The sequence below is a fragment of the Acomys russatus genome, chromosome 24, assembly GCF_903995435.1.
Source record: "Acomys russatus chromosome 24, mAcoRus1.1, whole genome shotgun sequence".
Taxonomy (NCBI): Eukaryota; Metazoa; Chordata; class Mammalia; order Rodentia; family Muridae; genus Acomys; species Acomys russatus.
Genome location: NC_067160.1, coordinates 57,140,162 through 57,162,533, shown reverse-complemented (window position 1 = coordinate 57,162,533; position 22,372 = coordinate 57,140,162). Strand labels below are relative to the sequence as shown.

Sequence of the window (22,372 nt, the reverse complement as noted above, 5' to 3'; positions counted from 1 at the left end):
AATCAACAGAGGCCATCTCTGAACCTTTACTAAACTCAAGGGAAGAAAGCTAGCTCAATAAAAGAAGCTCTGAAAAATACAAGGCAGAAAGGGAAGGGAACTAAGGTGAAAATCTGTGGGGACACATCAGCTGGCCCAACATGGACCTCTCAGCACTTACAGGGCTACTGGGATAACCAGAAAGTTGGATACTAGCTAGACAGTCTGTGTACTGCAGAAAAAAAGAGCATCAGCTTAGCACTCCCATGATGCCAATAGTGAAGGCTCCAGTGTTAGACGCAGAACCAGAGAAGGGCCTGAGCAAGACTCAGAAGGGGATTGGAGAGTCAGCTCAGTGGTTAAGGGGCACTGTCTGCTCTTCCAGAGGTTCCTGAGCTCACAACCATCTATAGTGGGATCTGATGCCCTCTTCTAGCATTCAAGGTACATGCAGATAGACCACTTTAAAAAAAAAGACTCAGAAGGGATTAAAGACCTGGCTTTATGGAATGACCTCTTACAAGGAACCCTACTCAACAAAAAGGAAACTCTAAGACATTTAGCAATACCTAGAAACGTGTGTGTGTGTGTGTGCACGTGCGTGCATGTTTGCATAAGTGCCCATACATGTGTATGGGAAGGAAAGAAGTTGGCATCAGGTAACCTTCTCTACTGTTTACTGCAGGCCTTTAATCCCAGCACTCAGGAGGCAGAGGCAGGCGGATCGCTGTGAGTTTGAGGCCAGCCTGGTCTACAAAGTGAGTCCAGGACAGCCAAGGCTACACAGAGAGACCCTGTCTCGAAAAACAAACAAAACAAAACAAAACAAAAAATCCTGGCACTCATAAGGCAGAGGCATGGTGGCGCATGCCTATTCACTAGGGCACTCAGGAAGGTGAGGCAGGAAGACAACCTGGACTACACAAAAAGATCTAGATTTTAAAACAACAATAGCCAGGCATGGTGGCGCACGCCTTTAATTCTAGCACTGGGAAGCAGAGGCAGGAGGATCTCTGTGAGTTCAAGGCCAGCCTGATCTACAAAGTCAGTGCAGGGCAGCCAGGGCTAACACAGAGAAACCCTGTCTCCAAAAACCAAAACCAAAACTAAAACAACAAGAAACGATGCCCCGCCCCCATGAAATAAATAAAGAAGAAAAAATAACCAAGAACACATATGTGAGGAAGATGTAGCTTCTGGTGCCCAGGTGCAGTGCCTTTGGCCAAGGCTACGGCTGCAGATGTAGACGCCCCCTACTGGCAGGCCTAGGTAAAGAAGATTACAACAGTGCAGGTCATGGGTACCCCAGGAAGCATTAGAAGGACGTGCTACCCAAACGAAATGGGGGATCCGGAGCTGTCCCCGCCCTCTCTCCGAGCCCACACACTCACATCTAGCTTCATCAGGGTCAGGAGGTCCTTTGTGGCAGCTCTGAAGATAGCATCTGTCTTTCCACCGGCCTCAGTCTCATCCCTGGAAGTTTCTGAGTAGTGGAAGATGGCAGAGGGGATCTCTGCAAGAACTACACTTTTCCTGGACTAGAAAAGAACGAAGGTACAAGGCATCAGAAGAGCTATGGCCAGGAACATCCGGAAGTGCATCTCCATGAGGCGCTGCTGACACTGGTGAGGCCAGGTATGGACCACGCCCCAAAGCACTAGTGAGCATGGAGCGGGCAGGCCCTGAGGGACAGTCAGGAGAGGCAGGGGTATATACCTTGCTGGCCACAGAGCTCCCAAGTTGCTCATCTGAGTGTGGCAAAACCCTGGCACGGTCGTATGCCATCCCCAGGTCTGAGGTGGCCCCCTTATGGCTTTCTACAAACAGAAAGAAGAGTCAGTTCACTGCCCACCTGCTAGCCCATATGTAGGCACAGAAGGGCAGGCTGAGTGAACATCTGACGGCATAAACTGGGTAGACAAGACTCAGATCTCTAGCCAGCAAGGCTGCATTGCTGACATTTCTGTTACAATGTCATTAGTCCGTTTGGTTTGGACATCTGAAGGTGGTACTAAGAAGAAAGCAAAGATGCAGCTGGGCGTGGTGGCGCACACCTTTAATCCCAGGTGGATCTCTGAGTTCAAGGCCAGCCTGGTTTACAGATCCAATTCCAGGACAGCCAGGAGAATTCAAAAAACCTTGTCTCAAAGAGAGAGAAAGAGAGAGAGAGAGAGAGAGAGAGAGAGAGAGAGAGAGAGAGAGAGAGAGAGAGAGAGAGAAGCCCAAAACCCCAGAAGTGTTCATTTAGCTATGGTTCCAGCAGCTGGAAGTCAGGGCTGCCTGCCTGTGTGGTCACCCTCCAGTGACGGTCTCTTCTTGTCCCATTATAGTAAGTCAAAACAGCAGAAAGAAAAGCAGTTACATGCAGAGAGAGCCAAACAAATGTGGAGGCCTTGCTTTTTAAAACTGTTTTTTATTTATGTATTTTGTGTGCATATTCTTTGTGTGTATAATTTATTTAAAATTTTTTTAATTTAAGCCGGGCATGGTGATACATGCCTTTAATCCCAGCACTCTGGAGGCAGAGGCAGGCAGATTGCTGTGAGTTCGAGGCTAGCCTGGTCTACAAAGTTAGGATAGCTAAGGCTACACAGAGAAACCCTGTCTCAAAAAAAACTAAAAAAATAATAATAATTTAAAAATTAACAGCCTTGGAACTCGGGGGATAGCTCAGTCAATAAAGTATTTGCCACCCAAGCATGAGGAACTGATTTGTACCCCCCAACAACCACATTAAAGGTCAGGCATTATACTAGAGAGAAGGTTCTGTGGTTTTGCGTACTTATTTCACTTGCAGAGAACCAGGCTCAGCTCTCAGTACCTACATGGAAGCTCACAGCCATCGATGCCTCCAGCTCCAGGGCAACCAGCACCCTCTTCTGGCCTCTGTGAGCACTACACATGCATGCAGTTCACTTACATACATGCAGCCAAAACAATCACACACATAAAATAAATAGGGGCTAGAGAGCTGGCTCAGCGCTAAGAGCACTTGGTGCTCTTGCAGAGAATATGAGTTTGGTTCCCAGCATTCACATGACATCTCACAGCTGGTTGCAATTCCAGTTCCAGGGGACCCAACACACTCTTCTGACCTTTTCAGGTACCGGGCACACATGCGTTGCACATTTATACACACAGACAAAACACTCATATAAATAAGGTAAATAAACGTGAAAACTAAAAATGAATAAATCTTTTTAAATAACTAAGAAGTCAGTTGGGAGTGGAGACAGGAAACCCTGGGTGTTTGCTCATTAGCCAGCTGCCAACTTGGCTAGCCCGTTGTCCTCACGAGAAATCCTGTCTTAAAAAAAAAAAAAGGCAATGGTAGCCAGGTGTGGTAGTGCACCCCTTTAATCCCAGCACTAGGGAGGCAGAGGGAGGCAGATCTCTGTGAGTTCAAGGCCAGGACAGCCAGGGCTACAGGACTACAAAAGAAAGTGTGTCTCAAAAAAAAAAAAAAACCAAAACTGCTACCAAGAAGAGACTTGATACTCTATAAGCATATAAAGGGGGAAGAAGTCCCCCTCAGGCACAGTCATAGGGGAAAATGGGAGGGAGGGAGGAATGGGAGGATACAAGGGAGATGGGATAACCATTGAGATGTAACAAGAATAAATTAATAAAAAACAAAACCAAAAAAAAAATAGGCTCCTAGGAAATGAATTGTCCAGATGGTCTTCCAATCAGAGAGGAAAATTTAAGGACTATAGTCACCGGTTCACACCAGTTTTGGGAGCTGGAAAAATGGCCCAGTACGAGGTACTGCTCTGTTCTTGCAAAAGACCTGATGAGCTTAGTCCCTAGTGCCCACTCTAGGTGCCCAAGCTCTGACCGCCACAAACCCCAGCACTCACATGCACAGAGCCACACACACAAATAATTGTTCAAAATAAGATGGAGATCAGTCACTGAGGGTGGCATCAATCTATGCAGAAGTGTCAGTACCAGGGCTGCTCAGCTTGGAAGGAAAGCCATTGGAAAGTGTGGCCCAGGCATGGGAGCCCACAGGCAGATGTTACACACCCGCACCAAGAGAAGCTACATTCTGTCCAGAGCAGTCAGCCTCAGGGCATGCTGACAGAACCAGAGGAAGGTACAAAGAACCCAGTGAGAAGCCCTTGAGTTATGGCACATGCCACCCATGCAGGGTGGCAGGGCCTGTGGTTCCATGAAACTACATAAGCCAGCCGTGCAGGAGGACCACACGTGTAACCTGAGCAGTCAGAAGGCAGAGATGGGGGCCTACGAGTTCAGAACTACACAGCAAGACCCTACTGCTGAGAGAGCGAGAGCCCGGCCGCTCGGGAGGGCAGAAGCTGGGGGAACTATGCCCTTTATAATCTGTCACACACCAAAGGCACAGAGCTGTGAACGGCAGCTTGGGAAGTGGATAAGTGGGTAAAGTACTTGCTATGCGAACAGCAGGACCTGAGTCCAGAGCTGCAGCTCCCATGTAAGCCCACCGGTGAGATAGCACACGGGTGTGACCCAGGCTGCAGCACCCACGTAAGCCCACCGGTGAGATAGCACACGGGTGTGACCCAGGCTGCAGCACCCACGTAAGCCTGCTGGTGAGACAGCACACGGGTGTGACCCAGGCTGCAGCACCCACGTAAGCCCGCCGGTGAGACAGCACACGGGTGTGACCCAGGCTGCAGCACCCACGTAAGCCCGCCGGTGAGACAGCACACGGGTGTGACCCAGGCTGCAGCACCCACGTAAGCCCGCCGGTGAGACAGCACACGGGTGTGACCCAGGCTGCAGCACCCACGTAAGCCCGCCGGTGAGACAGCACACGGGTGTGACCCAGGCTGCAGCACCCACGTAAGCCCGCCGGTGAGACAGCACACGGGTGTGACCCAGGCTGCAGCACCCACGTAAGCCGCCGGTGGAGACAGCACACGGGTGTGACCCAGGCTGCAGCACCACGTAAAGCCCGCCGGTGAGACAGCACACGGGTGTGACCCAGGCTGCAGCCCCCGTAAGCCCGCCGGTGAGACAGCACACGGGTTGTGACCCAGGCTGCAGCACCCACGTAAGCCCTCCGGTTAGACAGCACACGGGTGTGACCCAGGCTGCAGCACCCACGTAAGCCCACCGGTGAGACAGCACACGGGTGTGACCCAGGGCTGCAGCACCCACGTAAGCCCACCGGTGAGACAGCACACGGGTGTTACCCCAGGCTGCAGCACCCAACGTAAGCCCACCGGTGAGACAGCAACACACGGGTGTGACCCAGGCTGCAGCACCCACGTAAGCCCACCGGTGAGACAGCACACGGGTGTGACCCAGGCTGCAGCACCCACGTAAGCCCACCGGTGAGACAGCACACGGGTGTGACCCAGGCTGCAGCACCCACGTAAGCCCGCCAGTGAGACAGCACACGGGTGTGACCCAGGCTGCAGCACCCACGTAAGCCCACCGGTGAGACAGCACACGGGTGTGACCCAGGCTGCAGCACCCACGTAAGCCCACCGGTGAGACAGCACGGGTGTGACCCAGGCTGCAGCACCCACGTAAGCCCGCCAGTGAGACAGCACACGGGTGTGACCCAGGCTGCAGCACCCACGTAAGCCCACCGGTGAGACAGCACATGTGTATAATCCCGGGGCTGGGAGACAGAGACAGGCAGAACCTTGGAACCCACTGGCTAGCTTTGGCTAGAGAGTGAGATCTCACCCCCATCTCAAGACAAAACAAACAAACAAACAAATATATGCCAGGCGTGATGGCACATGCCTTTAATCCCAACACTTGGGAGGCAGTGGCAGGTGGCGGATCGCTGTGAGTTCGAGGCCAGCCTGGTCTACAAAGTGAGTCCAGGACAGCCAAGGCTACACAGAGAGACTTTGTCTTGAAAAACAAACAAGACACATTAAATTAAACACAAAGACACAAAAAATTAAAGACACATGCCACTATACCCAGCTGATGAAGGCTTTTGAGACAGATTCTTATTCTGCAGTGCAGGCTGGCGTCAAACTCAAGGCAATCCTCCTGCCTCAGCCTCCCAAGTGCTGGGATTAGGAGCATGAGGCACTGAGCACAGCAAACTTGACTTGTTTTCAGTAAAGGAACATTTCCTGCTAAAGAAAAGGCCCCCTAGGCTGACAGATGGACACAGGAGAAAATGTTTGCAAAAATTAAGATTAAAGAGGCACGCCGGCGGTATTGGCGCATGCCTTTAATCCCAGCACTCAGGAGGCAGAGGCAGGTGGATCGCTCTGAGTTCGAGGCCAGCCTGGTCTACAAAGTGAGTCCAGGACAGCCAAGGCTAACACAGAGAGAAAGCCTGTCTCGAAAAACAACATCAACAACAACAAAAAAACCAAAAAACCCCGGAAAAAAAAAAAAAGATTAAAGAGGCAGAGGCAAGAAGATTGTGAGTTTGAGGCCAGTGTGTAAGTACGTATGTAGTAACACCTCAAACAAACAAACAAACAAACAAAAACCTGAAGGTGAGATCTCCACTAGAACACAGTAGCCATCAATCAGGTCTGAAAAGATAAACTCTTGACGCCCTTTAAATGAACCAGGAAGCCATAAAGCTGCCAGTTATCCATGAATGACAAGCAGCGACATCAGAGGAGACGAGGAAGGAAGGGGAAAGCAAAGGCACAGTGCTGCACACTGACTGGTGGCGATGAAAGGCCCAGTGAAGACTGCATGACACCAACAAACTACACAAAACAAAGGCAGACTGGAGGATGGGAGCAGCGAGAGCAGGCAGCTCTGGGTGTTAGTCTGCAAATGAGCAGAGGGCTGCGCAGGACACAGAGCATGTCAATTTGGGACCAGAACCTCACAGAGGTGACCTGACACTGAAGGTAGCGCCTCGTGGTGGCAGATGGTGTGAGTAGGTCCAGGCTCAGCAGAGGAGGACTGGTAGAAGGAAGCAGTGTGCAGAGTTCATAAGGACATGCACGGCAGCCCCAGGAGGAGTGCCAATCTAAGTGGTCTCAAGTTTGAGATATCCACCTGCATGGTCAGGACAAAATGACACTGGGGGACGGGACAGCTTGACTCGTCTTCCAAAGAGAAGCTGTCGTTAGAGCCAGCTACAGCAACAGGGGATCTTTACCTTGGGAGGCTGAAGGGTTAGAGCCACTCCCCTGGTACTGTCTGAGTTCGTCTGTGATCTCCCCATGGATGGAAGGCAGAGGCACGGAGCAGCTCCTCTTCAGCAGGGGTCCAGAGATTGTGGAGCGGCTGCTGCTGCCATGATCTGGGTAAAACAGGAATGAGCCACTCCAGCTCAGAGAACAGAGTCCCCAGAAAACAGCACATGACCAGGCCCTCCCAGGTCCCCTGTGAACTTGCAGATAACTTACCCACAAACAGGCCCTTTAGGCAAGCACACTGTTGGCACTTGGCAGGACAGTGATGCAAGAATGTTAGCCCCAGGCTGCTCCCCCACATGTGCACCCCTCTTGGCCATCCTCCTCAATGGGCCTCCTGAACTGACTACCTGCGGCTGCCATCCACCTGAGCTATGAAGGTAGTAAACCTTGAAGTGGGGCAATCTACCAATTGTCCCCTTCCCATGGCCTTCTTCTATAGAGATGACCATTAGCACACCTGGGGCAAAACAGGGCTTTAATGTTCCGCCTGAGCTTCAAGGACCCTGGCCTCACCTGCCACATAGGACACTGTCTGCTGCTACAGTCTCCACTTCCAGGCCTGTAAACCTCCTCGCCCCCACCTCTGTGAAGACAGCCCAGAACCAAGCACCTTCAAGAGGACAAGATCCTATCACTTAACCAAGATTTCAGAGAGAAAAGCACTACTCAGGAAACCAGGCCATCTGGGGATGTGTTTCAAGGTCATTAACGTCCAAACCTTGTCTTAGGTTGGCTCAAATGGACAGTTCTGTTCTATTAGACACCAAGGCTGCATCACTCAATTTCACACACTGTTTTAGTCCCCTGGATCCCCTCTCAGAGCACCGCTGACTGTTAAGACACTAAAGGTGTATCTACTAACAAAGTGGTGCTGAGGTAATAGTGCCACGCTGACAGTATACGCTACTCAAGAACTCCTGGACGGTCCTTCCCCCGGGCTAATCTGCTCTTGAGAAGTAAAAGCCATGCGGATGAGAAGGCAAAGCTGATAACTTGCTCTCCTGAACAGCAGCATTCCCGTGGTTCAAGTCCCCCACTAGGAAGTACCAAAGGACAGAAGGTGACCTTCTTGGCCACATGCAACCTGGCCCAGGGCATGGGAGGTACCTGAGGGAAGCTTATGAGACCCCAGGACAGATGAGGTAATCCTAGAGCGTGAGATCTGGGCATATATGATGGGAGCTGAGGGCAGGTGAGGAGAGCTGGAACCATGCGGGGAGACCTGGGATTACACAGAGAGATCCGAGGGCCTGTGAGGAAACCCCAGGTCAGAACACTTGGGGCCATGTAATAAGACCTAGGGGCAGGTGAAGAGGCCTGAAGGCAGAAGAGATCAGGCGGACAGTAGAGTGAGCAGGTCCTGAGCTGGTGGAGTACCTGAGTTCGAGGACTCCAGGGACCTTGGGGACCTCTCAGGCTGCTCCTCTGAGCTATATGACATCTGTCTCCTGGCCCGCCCAGCTGCCACACTGGCTACTGTCAAGAGAGGGATGGCTTGGCTCTCCTGGGGGGAATGAGAAGAACATTAGGTCAGCTCCAGGAATCCCCAGGTTCCTTCTAAGCATGCTATCCGAAGCGGTCAACTATGTCTCAACTACCAAGAAGGTAGGAAGCAACCCAGAACCCACGCAGCTGGAAGAGGAGGAGCCCAGTAAGGCTGAGCACCCCTCTCTCAGCTTCTGCCTCCAGCTCTTCATACCACGGGACAAACAGCCCATGTCCTCAGAAAGCCGAGCTCTTCAGTAATAGGAAAACGCACACAACCCGAAGGACCTTCCCTAGAACACCAGCAGCTGAGCACGCTGAGCTGTAGTGTCACCCAACGTGGAAATGACGTCACACCTCCCGGGTACCAAGCACCTCTAACTCACTCCCAGGAGTCCTGCTGGGGCTTACTGTATGTTACCCAGTGACTTCCTCTGTCCTTGCTTCAGGTGTTGGAGCAAATGAAGCCTCGGCTCAGTTTGTTTGTTTGTTTGTTTGTTTGTTTTTGGGGGGGGTTGAGACAGGGTCTCTCTGTGTTAGCCTTGGCTATCCTGAACTTGCTTTGTAGACCACTGGCCTAGAACTCACAGTGGTCTGCCTGCTTCTGCCTCCCGAGTACTGGGATTAAAGACGCGCACCACCAGTCCTGGCCATGGCTCAGTTCTTACTCAGGCCTTCTAGATAAGAACCAGTTTTACCCCGTTTCACAGGCTTTGACTGGTCAGGATTTACCAGGAATTTCAAAACTGAGGAGGATTTAAGGCCTTGGCACCTTTGGCAGTGCCCCCACACCCTCCAAGTCACAGCTTGGTGTTACGTCAAGGGCAGGACACAGCCAAGGACCAGCAGGAGGGATAGGTGGAAGTGAACTATGGACCAGCCCACAGTTTCAGTACCTGGGCAGCGGATTCCTCTAGAATTCCCACCTTAGGGGCACAATAGGACTACTACTGGCAAGCAACAAGACAGGCTAAGGTCTCTAACATTTCATCAGCTACAGGGCCCGAGCCTGTCAGTAGTCACTCACTGCACCATGTGCACACACTTAAGCAAGCAAGGGAACTCAGCCCAGCACCTCGCCTCAGGCCCAGCCCGGAGCCAGGAGCACACGCAAGGCACTGTGCTGAGACACATGTCCTGACTGTAGGCGGCCTGCACTCACGGGGTTGAAGAGCTCCGTAGTCAGCCCCAGGTAGTTGTGCAGAGCCAGAAAGGTCACCCGCTGCAGCCGCACCATGATGATCTGTAAGAGACACTGAGAGGTGAGGGGTCTAGGCCGGATACCAGCAATGCCACAGCAGTGCCTGCTGATTCCCATAGCACAGGCCACAGACCACAGCTCACCTTTCCCAGGGCCCAACAGCCCCCCACCGTGGAGCAGGGTGCTAACACAAGGACAGTGTGGGACACATAGGAGTTACTCTAAAATGGAGTATTTAGTAAGACATTTTTTTAAAAAATCTCTTTTGAGAGAATGGGAGGTCTGAAAGCATGTGCAGTGTTGTTAATATTACTGTGTGTTTGCGGGCATTGTGCAAATGTGCCTGTCTGTGTGTGCGCATGTCTGTGTGTGTGAACAAGATAGAGGTGTGTGTACGTGCACATGGCGAGCAGAGAGGTCACTCCTTAGGACTCAGTCACCATGTTCGTTTTAGGACAGGCTCTCTCTCACCGGGACCTGGGACTCACTGAGTGGGTCAGGCTGGCCGGCCATCTCCCCTTTTTTACATTGCGTTTTGGAAATGAAATTCAGACCTCACACTTACAAGGTAAGCACTGCACTGACTGAGTGACCTCCTCAGCACGCGCGTGCGCGCGCGAGCGCACACACACACACACACACACACACACACACACACACACTTCTTTCCTTATTTTGTGGATTTGTATGAGGATGCACAGAACATGGGACACAGGTGGCACTCAGAAAACAATGTGTAGGGTCAGCTTTTTCCTTCCACCACGTAGATCCTCTGACTTGTAGAGCCATGTTGACAAGCCTATCTTGTGGTTTGTATGTTTGTTTTGAGGCAGAGTCTTTCTCTGGCTACCCTAGCGCATCCTAAGAAGCCCAGGTGGCCTTGATCTCAGGATAACCTTCTGTCTCAGCCTTCCAAGGGCTGGGATTACAGCCTTGTCTGGCTACTCTGTCTAATTTATGGCTATGCTTTTCTAAGCACTTTTTTCTAGCTAGGCAGTGGCGGTCCGTGCCTTTAATCCCAGCACTTGGGAAGCAGCAGCTGGTGGATCTCTGAGTCGGAGGCCAGTCTTGTCTAGAGAGCAAGTTCCAGGACAGCCAGGGCTACACAGAGAAACCCTATCTGGAAAAACAAAATAAAAAGCTTTTTTTCTATTGAAAAAAGAAAGTCTCATGCAGTATTATATTGATTATGTCCTCCTCACCCCTTTTCTGAGACAACAGTCTTACTATGGAGCTGTGGCCTTCAACTTACAGAGATCCTCCGGCCACTGCTTCCTGAGTGCTAGGCTTAAAGGCTTGCTTGACCACCACAGACCTCTATTACAAATCTTGAACAACAGCTCTTCCTAGAATCCATATGACCAGCAGTAAATCTTTCCAGCAAAGCAGTTCTGTATTCTCTGGATTCACACACATTGCAGAATTCAGAGAGGACACATAAACCAGAGACAGCCCTAAGTGGATCGATGCCTGTGCACAGCTCCAGTGCCTGAGGGGGCCCTTTGTGGATGGAGAAGCCAGCTGGGAAGAGACTCACCTGTACCACCCTCACCAGAGTTTCGGGATATTTTTCAAAAACTCCTTGAAAGGCTGCTGCAGGAAGCCAGAGGACAGTGGACGCAACAGCTGCACGGGCAGACACTGTTTTGTACGGTGCAGTGTGACCCTGTAACAACAACTTGGTTAGGCCTGCGCGAAGGACCTCGAAAGCTCCAGGGCAATTCCCGCAACCCATCGAGGTTTCTGGAGGCCCCACCTGGCTCCTACTCACACAACTGTCATCTTACCAGGCGTGCTGTGGACGCTGGTCATTTTAATGTAAACCAGAGTTTGTCACCACAAAGCAGCAAAGGTTTGGGTGGCAGGAGTTGTTTACTAACCTGTACGCTTACTGCGTGATGCTTTTATATGCTCTTTCCTGAGACTCTGGGGCCTGGCCCTTCAACGTCCCACCCTGTCTATAAACCCTTGCCAAAAGGGTTAAAAGGCCCTTCCCATGTGTACTTTCTTAACAAGTCAGAGAGCAGAAATCATTACCATCAAATGGCCACACACTCAACCTGCCATGCATATCCTAAATCCCCATGGAGGCTCAGTTATTTCCCGAGTACAGCAACTGTAAGGTGCCGTAACATACACACACACATAGGTCTCTGTGTTCACATTTCTTGCTAAATATCAGGGTGTATGTGTGGTGGGGGAGTGTTCCTAGGTCGCATGGTATCTGCAGCCTTAACTCTGTAAAAATCAGAACAAAACAAAGCCACAAGCAAATTGTCTGCCAGAGTGGCTGCACCATTCTGCAGTCCCACCAGCAATGAACTGCGTATCCTCAGTGTCAGAATTACCGAGTCCTGGGGATTGTAAGACCTGTAAGACCTGATGGCAGGCTAGAAAAGGTTGAATGAGGCTGGGCATGGTGGCACACGCCTGTGAGGCCAGCACTCTGGAGGCAGAGGCAGGCGCATCCCTGAGAGTTTGAGGTCAACCCCATCCATCTACAAAGCAGGCTCCAGAACAGCAGGGCCTCACTGGAAGGGTGTGATCACTAGGGTAGGCCGTGAGGTTTTGTAGCCCAGAGGCACTCCCTCTGCTACCTCCCCACTCGTGGTGTCATCATGTTTTCCCTACCAGGATGGAGCTCAAAGTACAATCCAAATAAGCCCTGCCTCCCTGATGGTCCCTTGTCAGGGACTGTGCCACAGCAGGGAGGAAACGAACTATACACAGCTGTCTGTGGTGGACAGGTCATCCGTGTTCTCACACAGAAGCCAGATGAACTCAGTGGTCCACAGGCTACGTGCTTGGGCAGAATATTTACTCTGGTCTGTTTAGGCCCACACCACAGCACAAGCCTGTGGGCAGTGGATTTTAACCCCTTCGTTTCTAGAGCCTTGGCTCTGCTGTCTTGCTCTGCTATCAGGTATCACTGAGGAGTTAGTCTGAGATTTGGACTGAAGTCTGAACTATTTCTCGTTGCCTCTGCTTTCTGTGAGGGCTCATCCTGAGCTTTGAAGATGCTCGTGCACAGAAGCAGAGGATCTCCTGTTTCCAAGCTCATCTCTGCTCTCTAACCCCAAGGACTAAGACAAAAGCCAGCTACGTATGGCGGATACAGTGAGCTCAGAACTTGGGAAGTAGAAGCAGAAGGATCCAGAGCCCTTGCCTGGCATGTGAACACCCAAGGTTGGATCCCTGTCTGAGAAAAAGAGAAAAACTAAGAGTACATGAGGAATGCAACAGCAATTTAAGAAACAAGTGCCAGCTGAGAACGGTCGTGACACACACCTGTAACCCATGTAGAGGCTGAGGCATGAGCACCGCTGCACATCAAGGCCAGTTTAGGCTAGAGAGTGAGTTCTAGGCCAGTCAGAGGTTCAGTGAGACTGTCTCAAAAACAAAAGGAAGGTTGCACATGGGGGCGCGTGCCTAGCATTTAAGAAGTGAAAGCCAGGCGTGGTGGCACACATCTTTACTCCCAGCACCTAGGAGCAGAGACAGGTGGGTCTCTGTGAGTTCAAGGCTAGCCTGGTCTACAAAGTGAGTTCCAGGACAGCCACGGCTACACAGAGAAAGCAGATCAGGAGCTACAAACCACCCGTCCCTGACTACACAGCAAGTTTAAGGCCAGCGTGGGTACATAAGATCCTACAGACACATACCAAAGCCTACAGACACAGTGGCTAGGACTCTCAATTCTTGAAGGAAGAATCCAGTTTACTGTTCCGTCTCCAAAATAGAATCCCCAGTTGACAATCAGGACCATCCATATGCATAAGTTTGTCTCTCTTATTTATTTTTTATTTGGTTTTTGTTGTTGTTTTTGTTTTGCTTTTGAGACATGGTTTCTCTGTGTAACCTTGGTTGCCCTGGACTCACTTTGTAGACCAGGCTGGCCTCGAACTCACAGCAATCCACCTGCCTCTGCCTCCCTGAGTTCTGGGACTAAAGGTAAGTTTTCTCTTTTAACATGTGAGAGTGCATACACAAACACACATGTGTGAACACAAGTGCACACATGGTACGCTGTGCATGTGGAGGTCAGAGAACAGCACTGGGAGTGAGCTCTCTGATCACACCGCCTTGCTTCTGCCTCTGTGCAGCTTACTCCGGTCTAGCCAGCCTTCAAGCTTCTGGCCTATCATCCTGCCTCTCCCTCCTGCCTCAGGCTTAGAGTCATGCCAATACAACCAGCTTTTTATGTGGGTTCCAGGATCGAACTTGGGTTGTCAGGCATGTACAACTAAGCCACCCTCCCTGGCCCTGGTCCAAGTTTTGTTGTTGTTTGTTTGTTTGTGGGGTGTTTTGTTTCTTTCTTCTGTTTTGTTTCCTCTGAAACAGGGTCTCACTGTGTAGCCTTATCTAGCAAGAAGCTTGCTGTGTAAACCAGCAAGCACTTTCCTAGCAACCAGAATGTCTCGTGACACCAAGTCAATAAGTCAGCACGAACCCATTAACTGGAAACCACTGATCTCAACCACAGGGCTGGCAAAAAGCAGCCCAGGGCCAAACTTTCCCATCACATGATTTGAAAATACTGTTTTGAGCTGGGAATGGCGGCCTGGTGGCGCAGGCCTTTAATCCCAGCACTCGGGAGACAGAGGCAGGCAGATCGCTGTGAGTTCGAGGCCAGCCTGGTCTACAAAGTGAGTCCAGGGCAGCCAAGGCTACACAGAGAAACCCTGTCTCAAAAAAAAACCATGAAAAAAAGGGTAATGAAAAAAAATTGGAGATTTAGAAAACAAGGCTGACTCTGACACACAGAGACACTACATTGAAAAATATCTGGTAGTAAGATAGGGGAGAGACTGTACATTTATGAGGTTTCACATTACAGCTCTCCTGCACCTTCTTCAGGAAGCTGACAGAGGGTTTGCTCCACCAAGACAGGAAAGCGGACCTGGAGGAGGAAGCCAGAGGCCCTTCCCACAGAGTCCACGGCCTCCCAGGGAACAAGGGATGGCAGGATGGGACGGTGCAAGGGTTTCCCAGAGAAAAGTGCCACTAATGGCGCATAAGCTAGGACAGACCTCTAAATGGCTGCACAGATAAAACCTAACAACAAAAAATGAAGAAATTGTTAACTGCAAGCAAACAAAAGCCAACAAGAAAACAATTTCCCTAGGACACCATGTGGCTCAGCTGTGAAACACATGCATGATGTCTTAGCAACAAGGGGTCTGGGAGGAACGGTGAAAGCAAGATGGGCCATGAAGAGGCGTTTATTGTCTTTTTCCAGACCGGAAGCCAGTGCATCCAAGATGGAACGTGAACAAAGCAAGGAAAACGTGTGCTAAAAGAACCTGCCAGTTGGAAGCTCTCGGGGAGAACAGACAACTGTTGTTTATGAACCATCCAGTACATCCTAAAATATCTGCACGTGTCATTTTCTAAAACTTCAAAACGGCTGGGTGTGGTAGCGCACGCCTGTAATCCCAGCACTCAGGAGGCAGAGGCAGGTGGATCTCTGTGAGCTGGAAGCCAGCCTGGTTTACATACGGAGTTCCAGGACAGCCAGAGCTAAGTAAAGAGACTGTCTAAAACAAAACAAAACACAAAACACAAACAAAAAATTTAATTGTAAAATGTAATAAATACAAACATTTGGTGAGATTAAAAAATGACCAGTTACTAGGAATCTAGTAGTCTCTCAAATGGCATCCCTCTATGTCTTCTAGCCCGCCAGGCTCAGGGAAGGTGTGGGTCTCCTCTACAGAAGGGGGCCATCCTGATATCGAGGCAGTGACCCTGGCCACTGCCCATAACCTACTTCCTGCCATATCCATCCCATGCTGGAATAAATGATGGTCAGTTTAAAACCACAGTGAGATCAGGATAAAAAACAAACAACAAAGAAAAGTCCATGCCCCAGTTTACATAAAATCTTTTGCTTAAAAGAAAAACTAGGGTGCCGGACATGGTGGTGCACGCCTTAAATCCCAGCACTCGGGAGGCAGAGGCATGTGGGTCGCTGTGAGTTCGAGGCCAGCCTGGTCTACAAAGTGAGTCCAGGGCAGTGAAGACTACACAGAGAAACCCTGTCTTAAAAAACCAAACCAAACAAAACAAAACCAAACCAAACAAAAGAAAAACTAGCTAGGAGGATGGAGGAAGGGTGCAGTCGTCACGTGGCTAAGCGATCTACCCCCACACAGACCGTGGTCCCCCTAGGCTACTCCTATCCCTTCCAAGGGCTGCCAAGCCCTTTTACACATCCAGGCAACATCCTCAGAGCCAGCTACCACACCAGGAACACACAACAATGAGTGCCGCCCTTCGAGCTGCACAAGGGTGACTCTGGCCTGGATTCCAGCTCTGGTCCAACCCCACCCATGTTGGTAGCTTCCTCAGAGCTGAGCAAAGACAATTCAAGATTCAAAGATGGGTGTCTTTTTCCCTTGGGCAAGTGGCCTCCCCAACTCAGAACTCAGGTCAAGTGGGGCACAGTAAGACACAGAGATCCCATTTATGCCTCCAGGCCACCAAAGGAGACTAAGCAGTCTTGCCTATCTGATAGGCAGCAGTGTAGACACACAAGACATCTCAGCATATTTGCAAGGACTTAGTTGCTTCAGTGACCTGCATGTAACTGAGAAAGGGAGTGGGGCTGGAGAGATGGCTCAGAAGTTAAAAGCACTGACTGCTCTTCCAGAGGTCCAGAGTTCAATTCCCAGAAACCACATGGTGACTTTTAATCATCTATAATGAGATCTATTGCCCTCTTCTGGCAGGCTGGTGTACATGCAGGCAGAACATTGTAACTGTGACAAATCGAGAGGTGGGGAGGAAGGGAGGGGGAGAGAGAGAGAGGTGTGTGTATGTGTGTGTGTGTGTGCGCGCGCGCGCGTGACTGTGACCCTCAGACTCCTGCTGACATTCCCTCTCATCCATGATGGACTACACCTTAACTGGGAGTTGAAGTAAACCCTTCCGGCCTTCCACTGCTTTGGTCAGCTAAGCAGTCAGTGCTCTTAACTGCTGAGCCATCTCTCTAGCTCTTTGTAAGGTGTTTTTGTCCTAGCCACAAAAGAAGTAATTAGCCAGGCATGGTGGCACACACCTTTAGTCCCAGCTAGTGAAAGCTATACAGGCTTCTATATGTGAACAAATACAGTAAAACATACAGAGTGAAGACTATCAGGCACAGTAGCTCACACTTGCAACCCCAGGATTCTGAAGGCCAAGACAAGAAGATCAGGAGTATGAGGTAAGTCTGGGCTATACACAGTAAGATCCGAGAACCAGAGTGAGAAAGAAAGACAAAGAAGAAACAGAAAGGACTGCAAAGCCTTACTAAATACATTCTATGTTAAACACAATGTCAAAGTTGTTCCCACTGACACCTCCTTCGCTAGAGAGTGGGAGCTGTTCTCAGCCGAGGCAACCTCCCCACTGTGTCACTGCAGAGAAGCAGACACGACAGTAAGGGACTCACTGGCCAGCAAGATGGTTAGAACAGACCTGGAGGGCTCACCAGAGATGCTTGGGCACCAATGGCAGGGAAGGCGTGTGAGTACTCACGGTGATCGCATCCAGAATGCTGAGGAGGCTGTGGACACTGTCCCCTGGCAGAACCTCTTTGACCACCACCTCGGTGCCATCCTGTGCTTAGAGAACAGAACAGCAGGTGTCAGGGCAGGGCAAAGAGGCCCAGCCAGCACGCAGGACAGCTGCCATGCCAGACTTCATCTTCGAGTTGCTATCAATAAAGTGGGCATCTCAGAGGACGATAAAGAACCTCGCTGGAGCCGGCAGGGCTCAGAGATGCCATGAGCAGGGCTGGAGAAGGGGCTCAACAGTGACGAGCATCTGCTGCTCTCCTCGAGGATCCACCTGGGTCCCAGCCCCACATCAGGGGGCTCACACTCCCCTGTAACTCTGACTTCAGGGGTTCGGATACCATCTTCTGACCTCCATCCCACACACCTAACACATACACACTCATATATAAAAATGGATCTTTTAAAAGAAAAAAGAGATGCCATAAGCTTAAAAGAAGATGATGATGTGCCAGGCATGGTGGGGCACACCTTTAATTCCAGCACTCGGGAGGCAGAGGCAGGCGGATCACTGTGAGTTCGAGGCCAGCCTGGTCTACAAAGCCAGGCCAGGACAGCCAAGGATACGCAGAGAAACCTTGTCTCAAAAAAAAAAAAAAAAAAAAAAAAAAAAAAAGGCACACACCTTTAATCCCAGAATTCAAGAGGCAGAGGCAGGCGGATATCTCTGAGTTCAAGGCCAGCCTGGTCTATAGAAACCCTGTCTTAAAAACCAAATGAGGGCTGGCACATGCCTTTAATCCCAGCGCTTGGGAGGCAGAGGCAGGCGGATCACTGTGGGTTCGAGACTAGCCTGGTCTACAAAGTGAGTCCAGGACAGCCAAGGTAACACAAAGAAACCCTGTCTTGAAAAAACAAAAAACAACAAACAAACAAACCAAAAAACCAAATGAGATAGGAGTGGGGGACACATCTCAGCCAATGAAGTGTTTGCTTTAAAAGCACAGGGACCAGAGTTAGATCCCCAGAACCCATCTACAACATGTCAAGCAGTCAGAGGCAGAGGCTCGCAACCCTAACCCCAGTCCTCAGGAGGCAGAGGCAGTGGATCTCTGAGGATTCCAGGCCTGCCTGCTCTGCATGGTGAGTTCCAAGCCAGCCAGGGTTACACACTGCTTTGAACACATTAGCGATAGCCTTGGAGTATCCAAAATGTGTCAATGTCGCGTTAAGGAGAAGAAATTAAAAAGCACTTTCCCTTGTTATAATTTCACAAAGAGTGAGTCTCAATTCTCTGCTTCTCTCTCCCTGCTTCTCCCTTCCTTCCTGTCTGTTGGATGAGCCTGAATCTGAGCCTAAATGAACAATCTTATGAACGCGCCTGTCCCCGTCCTGTATGGGCCTCTATGTCCCCAACAAGGGGCTCTTCTCTTTCTTTTACTGAACAGCACAGAAAGCATCACACGGCGAAGGAATGGGCTACCTCACAGAAGCTTGTAGCAGAGTTTTACAAGGGATGACGTCACTGACTCCAACTGACCCAGAAAAATGAACAAATGGGGCTGGAGAGATGGCTCAGTGGTTAAGAGCGCTACTTGCTCTTCCAAAGGTCCTGAGTTCAATTCCCAGCAACTGCATGGTGGTTCACAACCATCTGTAATGTGATCTGATGCCCTCTTCTGCCCTACAGCTGTACATGCAGGCAGAACCCTGTCCACATAATAAATAAATAAATATTTTTTAAAAATGAACAAATGCTATTAAGTAATATTCATATGTTGCCTTCAACATTATGGCAGATACTCATTTTTATAAGGTTGCCTTCAGCCTATATTTACTGTTTCCAACATTAGCTACCATAACATATAGTCAAACAAGCATTATTTGTGGGTCAGGGGCATACAATTTAAAGCTATAGCTCTATAGGCTGGAGAGATGGCTCAGCAGTTAAGAACATTGTTTGCTCTTTCAAAGGTCCTGAGTTCAATTCCCAGCAACCATATGGTGGCTCACTAGCATCTATACTGGGATCTGATGCAGGTGTACATATAGACAGAAAACCCATATGCGTAAAATAAACACATCTTAAAAAAAAAAAAAAAAAAAAAAAAGACAGGCTGGGCATTGTGGCACACGCCTTTAATCCCAGCACTCGGGAAGCAGGGGCAGGTAGATTTCTGTGAGTTCGAGGCCAGCCTGGTCTACAAAGTGAGTCCAGGACAGCTGGGGTTACACAGAGCAACCCTGTCTGGGGGGGAGGGAGGGGAGACTACAGCTATACATTAGCTTTTAATTGGAGACACATGAGAATGAAGGCTAGTAAGGTTGGCTGTTTCATTGCTCTCTTAAAGGCAGAGTGCACAGTAAGGCATTAGTATTCTCTTAAGTGACCTCACAGTCTAGAAGAAGTTCCGGTCTCTTAAAATGTAACATCTATTTTCATAATATTGAGTTGCCACACATAGTGAGACTCTGTCTCCATCCTCCACCTTCCCCAAAATGTCAAGTATGGCCCATCAAGATGTCTGAGCAAAAAAAAAAAAGAAAAAAAAGAAAAAAGAAAAAAGAGCCGGACGTGGTGGCGCACGCACGCCTTTAATCCCAGCACTCGGGAGGCAGAGAGGCAGGCGGATCGCTGTGAGTTCGAGGCCAGCCTGGTCTACAAAGTGAGTCCAGGATGGCCAAGGCTACACAGAGAAACCCTGTCTCGGAAAAAAAAAAAAAAAAGATGTCTGAGCAGTTTAAAAGTGCTACAACACTGGCAGCTGCAGCTTGATCCCGGGAACCCCACACTAAAAGAAGAGAACAGATCTCCAAAACTTGTTCCCTGACCTTTACAAGTACACACCATGGCATAGTCACACACACAGTAGTAATTTAAAATGTCAACTGTCAGGTCTGGTGGTATGCACTTATAATCCAGTGCTGGGAAGATGAAAACAGGCAGATCTTTGTGGGTCCCTGACAAGTCTCCTTAGCTTACCTGGTGAGTTCAGAAACACTGTTCTTAAAAAACATAGTAGGAGCCAGCCGTGGTGGCGCACGCTTTTAATCTCAGCACTTGGGAGGCAGAGGCAGGCAGATCTCTGTGAGTTCAAGGCCAGCCTGGTCTACAAAGCGAGTCCAGGACAGCCAGGGCTACACAGAGAAACCCTGTTAAAAAAAAACCAACAACAACAACAAAAAAAAAACACTACAACATTTTTGAATCAGAGACCCGTGTGTGCCTAACCATAAGGCTAATGTGTCAGGTGTGTTGGTTCAGGCCTGTAATCCCAGCACTCGGGAGGCTGATGTAGGAGAGCTGCCATGAATTCCAGGACAGCCTGGGCTACATAGAGAGTTCCAGATGCCCTGGACTACCGAATGAAACTGTCTCAATGGGTGCAGGTGTGTGTATTGTGTTGCCAAAATAAAAATAACAGCTGTATTTGAACACCGGGGTAGGAGTGTGTATTTTTACCAAAGAACTAAGATTTAAAATCCTACACTAACTTTTTGACGAGGCGCTTTTCAAAGCTTTAAACTGATGGCTGGTTAAGTGAGAGCACAGTAGGCCCACCCCCGGCCCACCCTGGCCCTTGGCCCCCGACTCACAGCATCTTGGATGCAGACCTCCAGCCGGCCATCCTGAACCACATAGATGCTGGTGTCAGGCTCCCCAGGCTGGAATACGTGCTCCCCCTCCTGCAGCTGCACAAAGACCATGTGTTTGCAAAGCTCCAGGAACAGCGGCTTCTCAAAGTGGCCCAGGACCCTGCAACAAACAGAATACACACTGCTCCTAGGACACGATGCTCCGAGGAAGGAAGAGTAAGGGACAGAGGTCACTGTCCCCACCAGCAGTCAGGCCAGGGCTGGCCTAGACCTCCCCAGGCTGCTCATCTGGCATCCTAGGCAGTCAGAACTTTAAACTTCTGAGATCACCATCAGCTGGAAACCTTCTCAGACTGTGACTATTAAGGTAAGCGGCAATGCAGAGGCCCCCTGGAATGGTGGCCTAGCGTCAGAAAGTGGGCCAGGGAAGGGGCTGAGCAGGGAAAGCCATCGCAACACAAGCCTGACAGCCTGAGGCTCTGTCCTCAGAGCCCACATGTCTCAGTCACTGCTCTGCTGCTGAGGAGAGACAGGAGGACCATGGCAACTCTCAGAGAAAACTGTAACTGTGGGCTTCCTGACAGTCCATATGATCACGCACGGCAGGGAGCATGGCGGCATGCATGGTGCATGCACAACAGCTGAGAGCTACATCCTGATCCACAGGCGTGTGTGTGTGTGTGTGTGTGTGTGTGTGTGTGTGAGAGAGAGAGAGAGAGAGAGAGAGAGAGAGAGAGAGAGAGAGAGAGAGAGAGAAATTTATAGGGAGAACACAGTACAAGCTTGCCTAGAGAGACAGACAGAGACAGAGAGAGAAAACATAGTACAAGCTTGCCTGGCCCTGGCATGGGCTTTTGAAACCTTCAACTTTATCCCCAGTGACACATTCCCTCCACAAAGGCCACATCCCCTAATCCTTCTCAAATAGTGCCACCCCTTAATGAGGGGCCATTCTCATTCAAACCATGACACAACATAAGGTGGAAGGCAAGACCTAAGTCCACAAAACTGCCCTCTGATTTCTATGCTGGTGCTGTGGCACATGCATACCTGCCCTCACTTATACACCACACACACACAATAATAATAATAGACTTCAAAAATTAAAAATAGAGCTGGAGAGATGGCTCAGAGGTTGAGAGCACTGGCTGCTCTTCCAAAGGTCCTGAGTTCAATTCCCAGTAACCACATGGTGGCTCACAACCATCTAGAATGAGATCTGGCGCCCTCTTCTGGTGTACAGGTGTACAGGTAGGCAGAACACTGTATACATAATAAATAAATCCTAAAAAAAAAAATTAAAAATAATGTATCATTAAAAAAAGAAAGCTGACATAATGGTACACAGCTATGATTTCGGCATTCAGGAGACTGAGGCATAGGACTATAAATTAAAGGCCAGCTTAGGCTACATAGCAAGATGCTGTCAAGAAAGAAAAGGACTCCGGAGGCCGAGCCAGGTGGATCGCTGTGAGTTCGAGGCC

General features: G+C 49.9%; 1 protein-coding gene across 1 annotated transcript in view; it reads right to left on the bottom strand.

Moving 5' to 3' along the window:
- Positions 1-22,372, bottom strand: part of Pnpla7 (patatin like phospholipase domain containing 7) — a 73,013-nt gene that overhangs the window by 44,489 nt on the left and 6,152 nt on the right. The window contains 8 exon segments of the mRNA XM_051166185.1: positions 1,371-1,517; positions 1,696-1,796; positions 7,067-7,210; positions 8,484-8,610; positions 9,754-9,834; positions 11,330-11,458; positions 17,314-17,394; positions 20,889-21,048. Coding sequence (XP_051022142.1) covers positions 1,371-1,517; positions 1,696-1,796; positions 7,067-7,210; positions 8,484-8,610; positions 9,754-9,834; positions 11,330-11,458; positions 17,314-17,394; positions 20,889-21,048 — 970 coding nt within the window.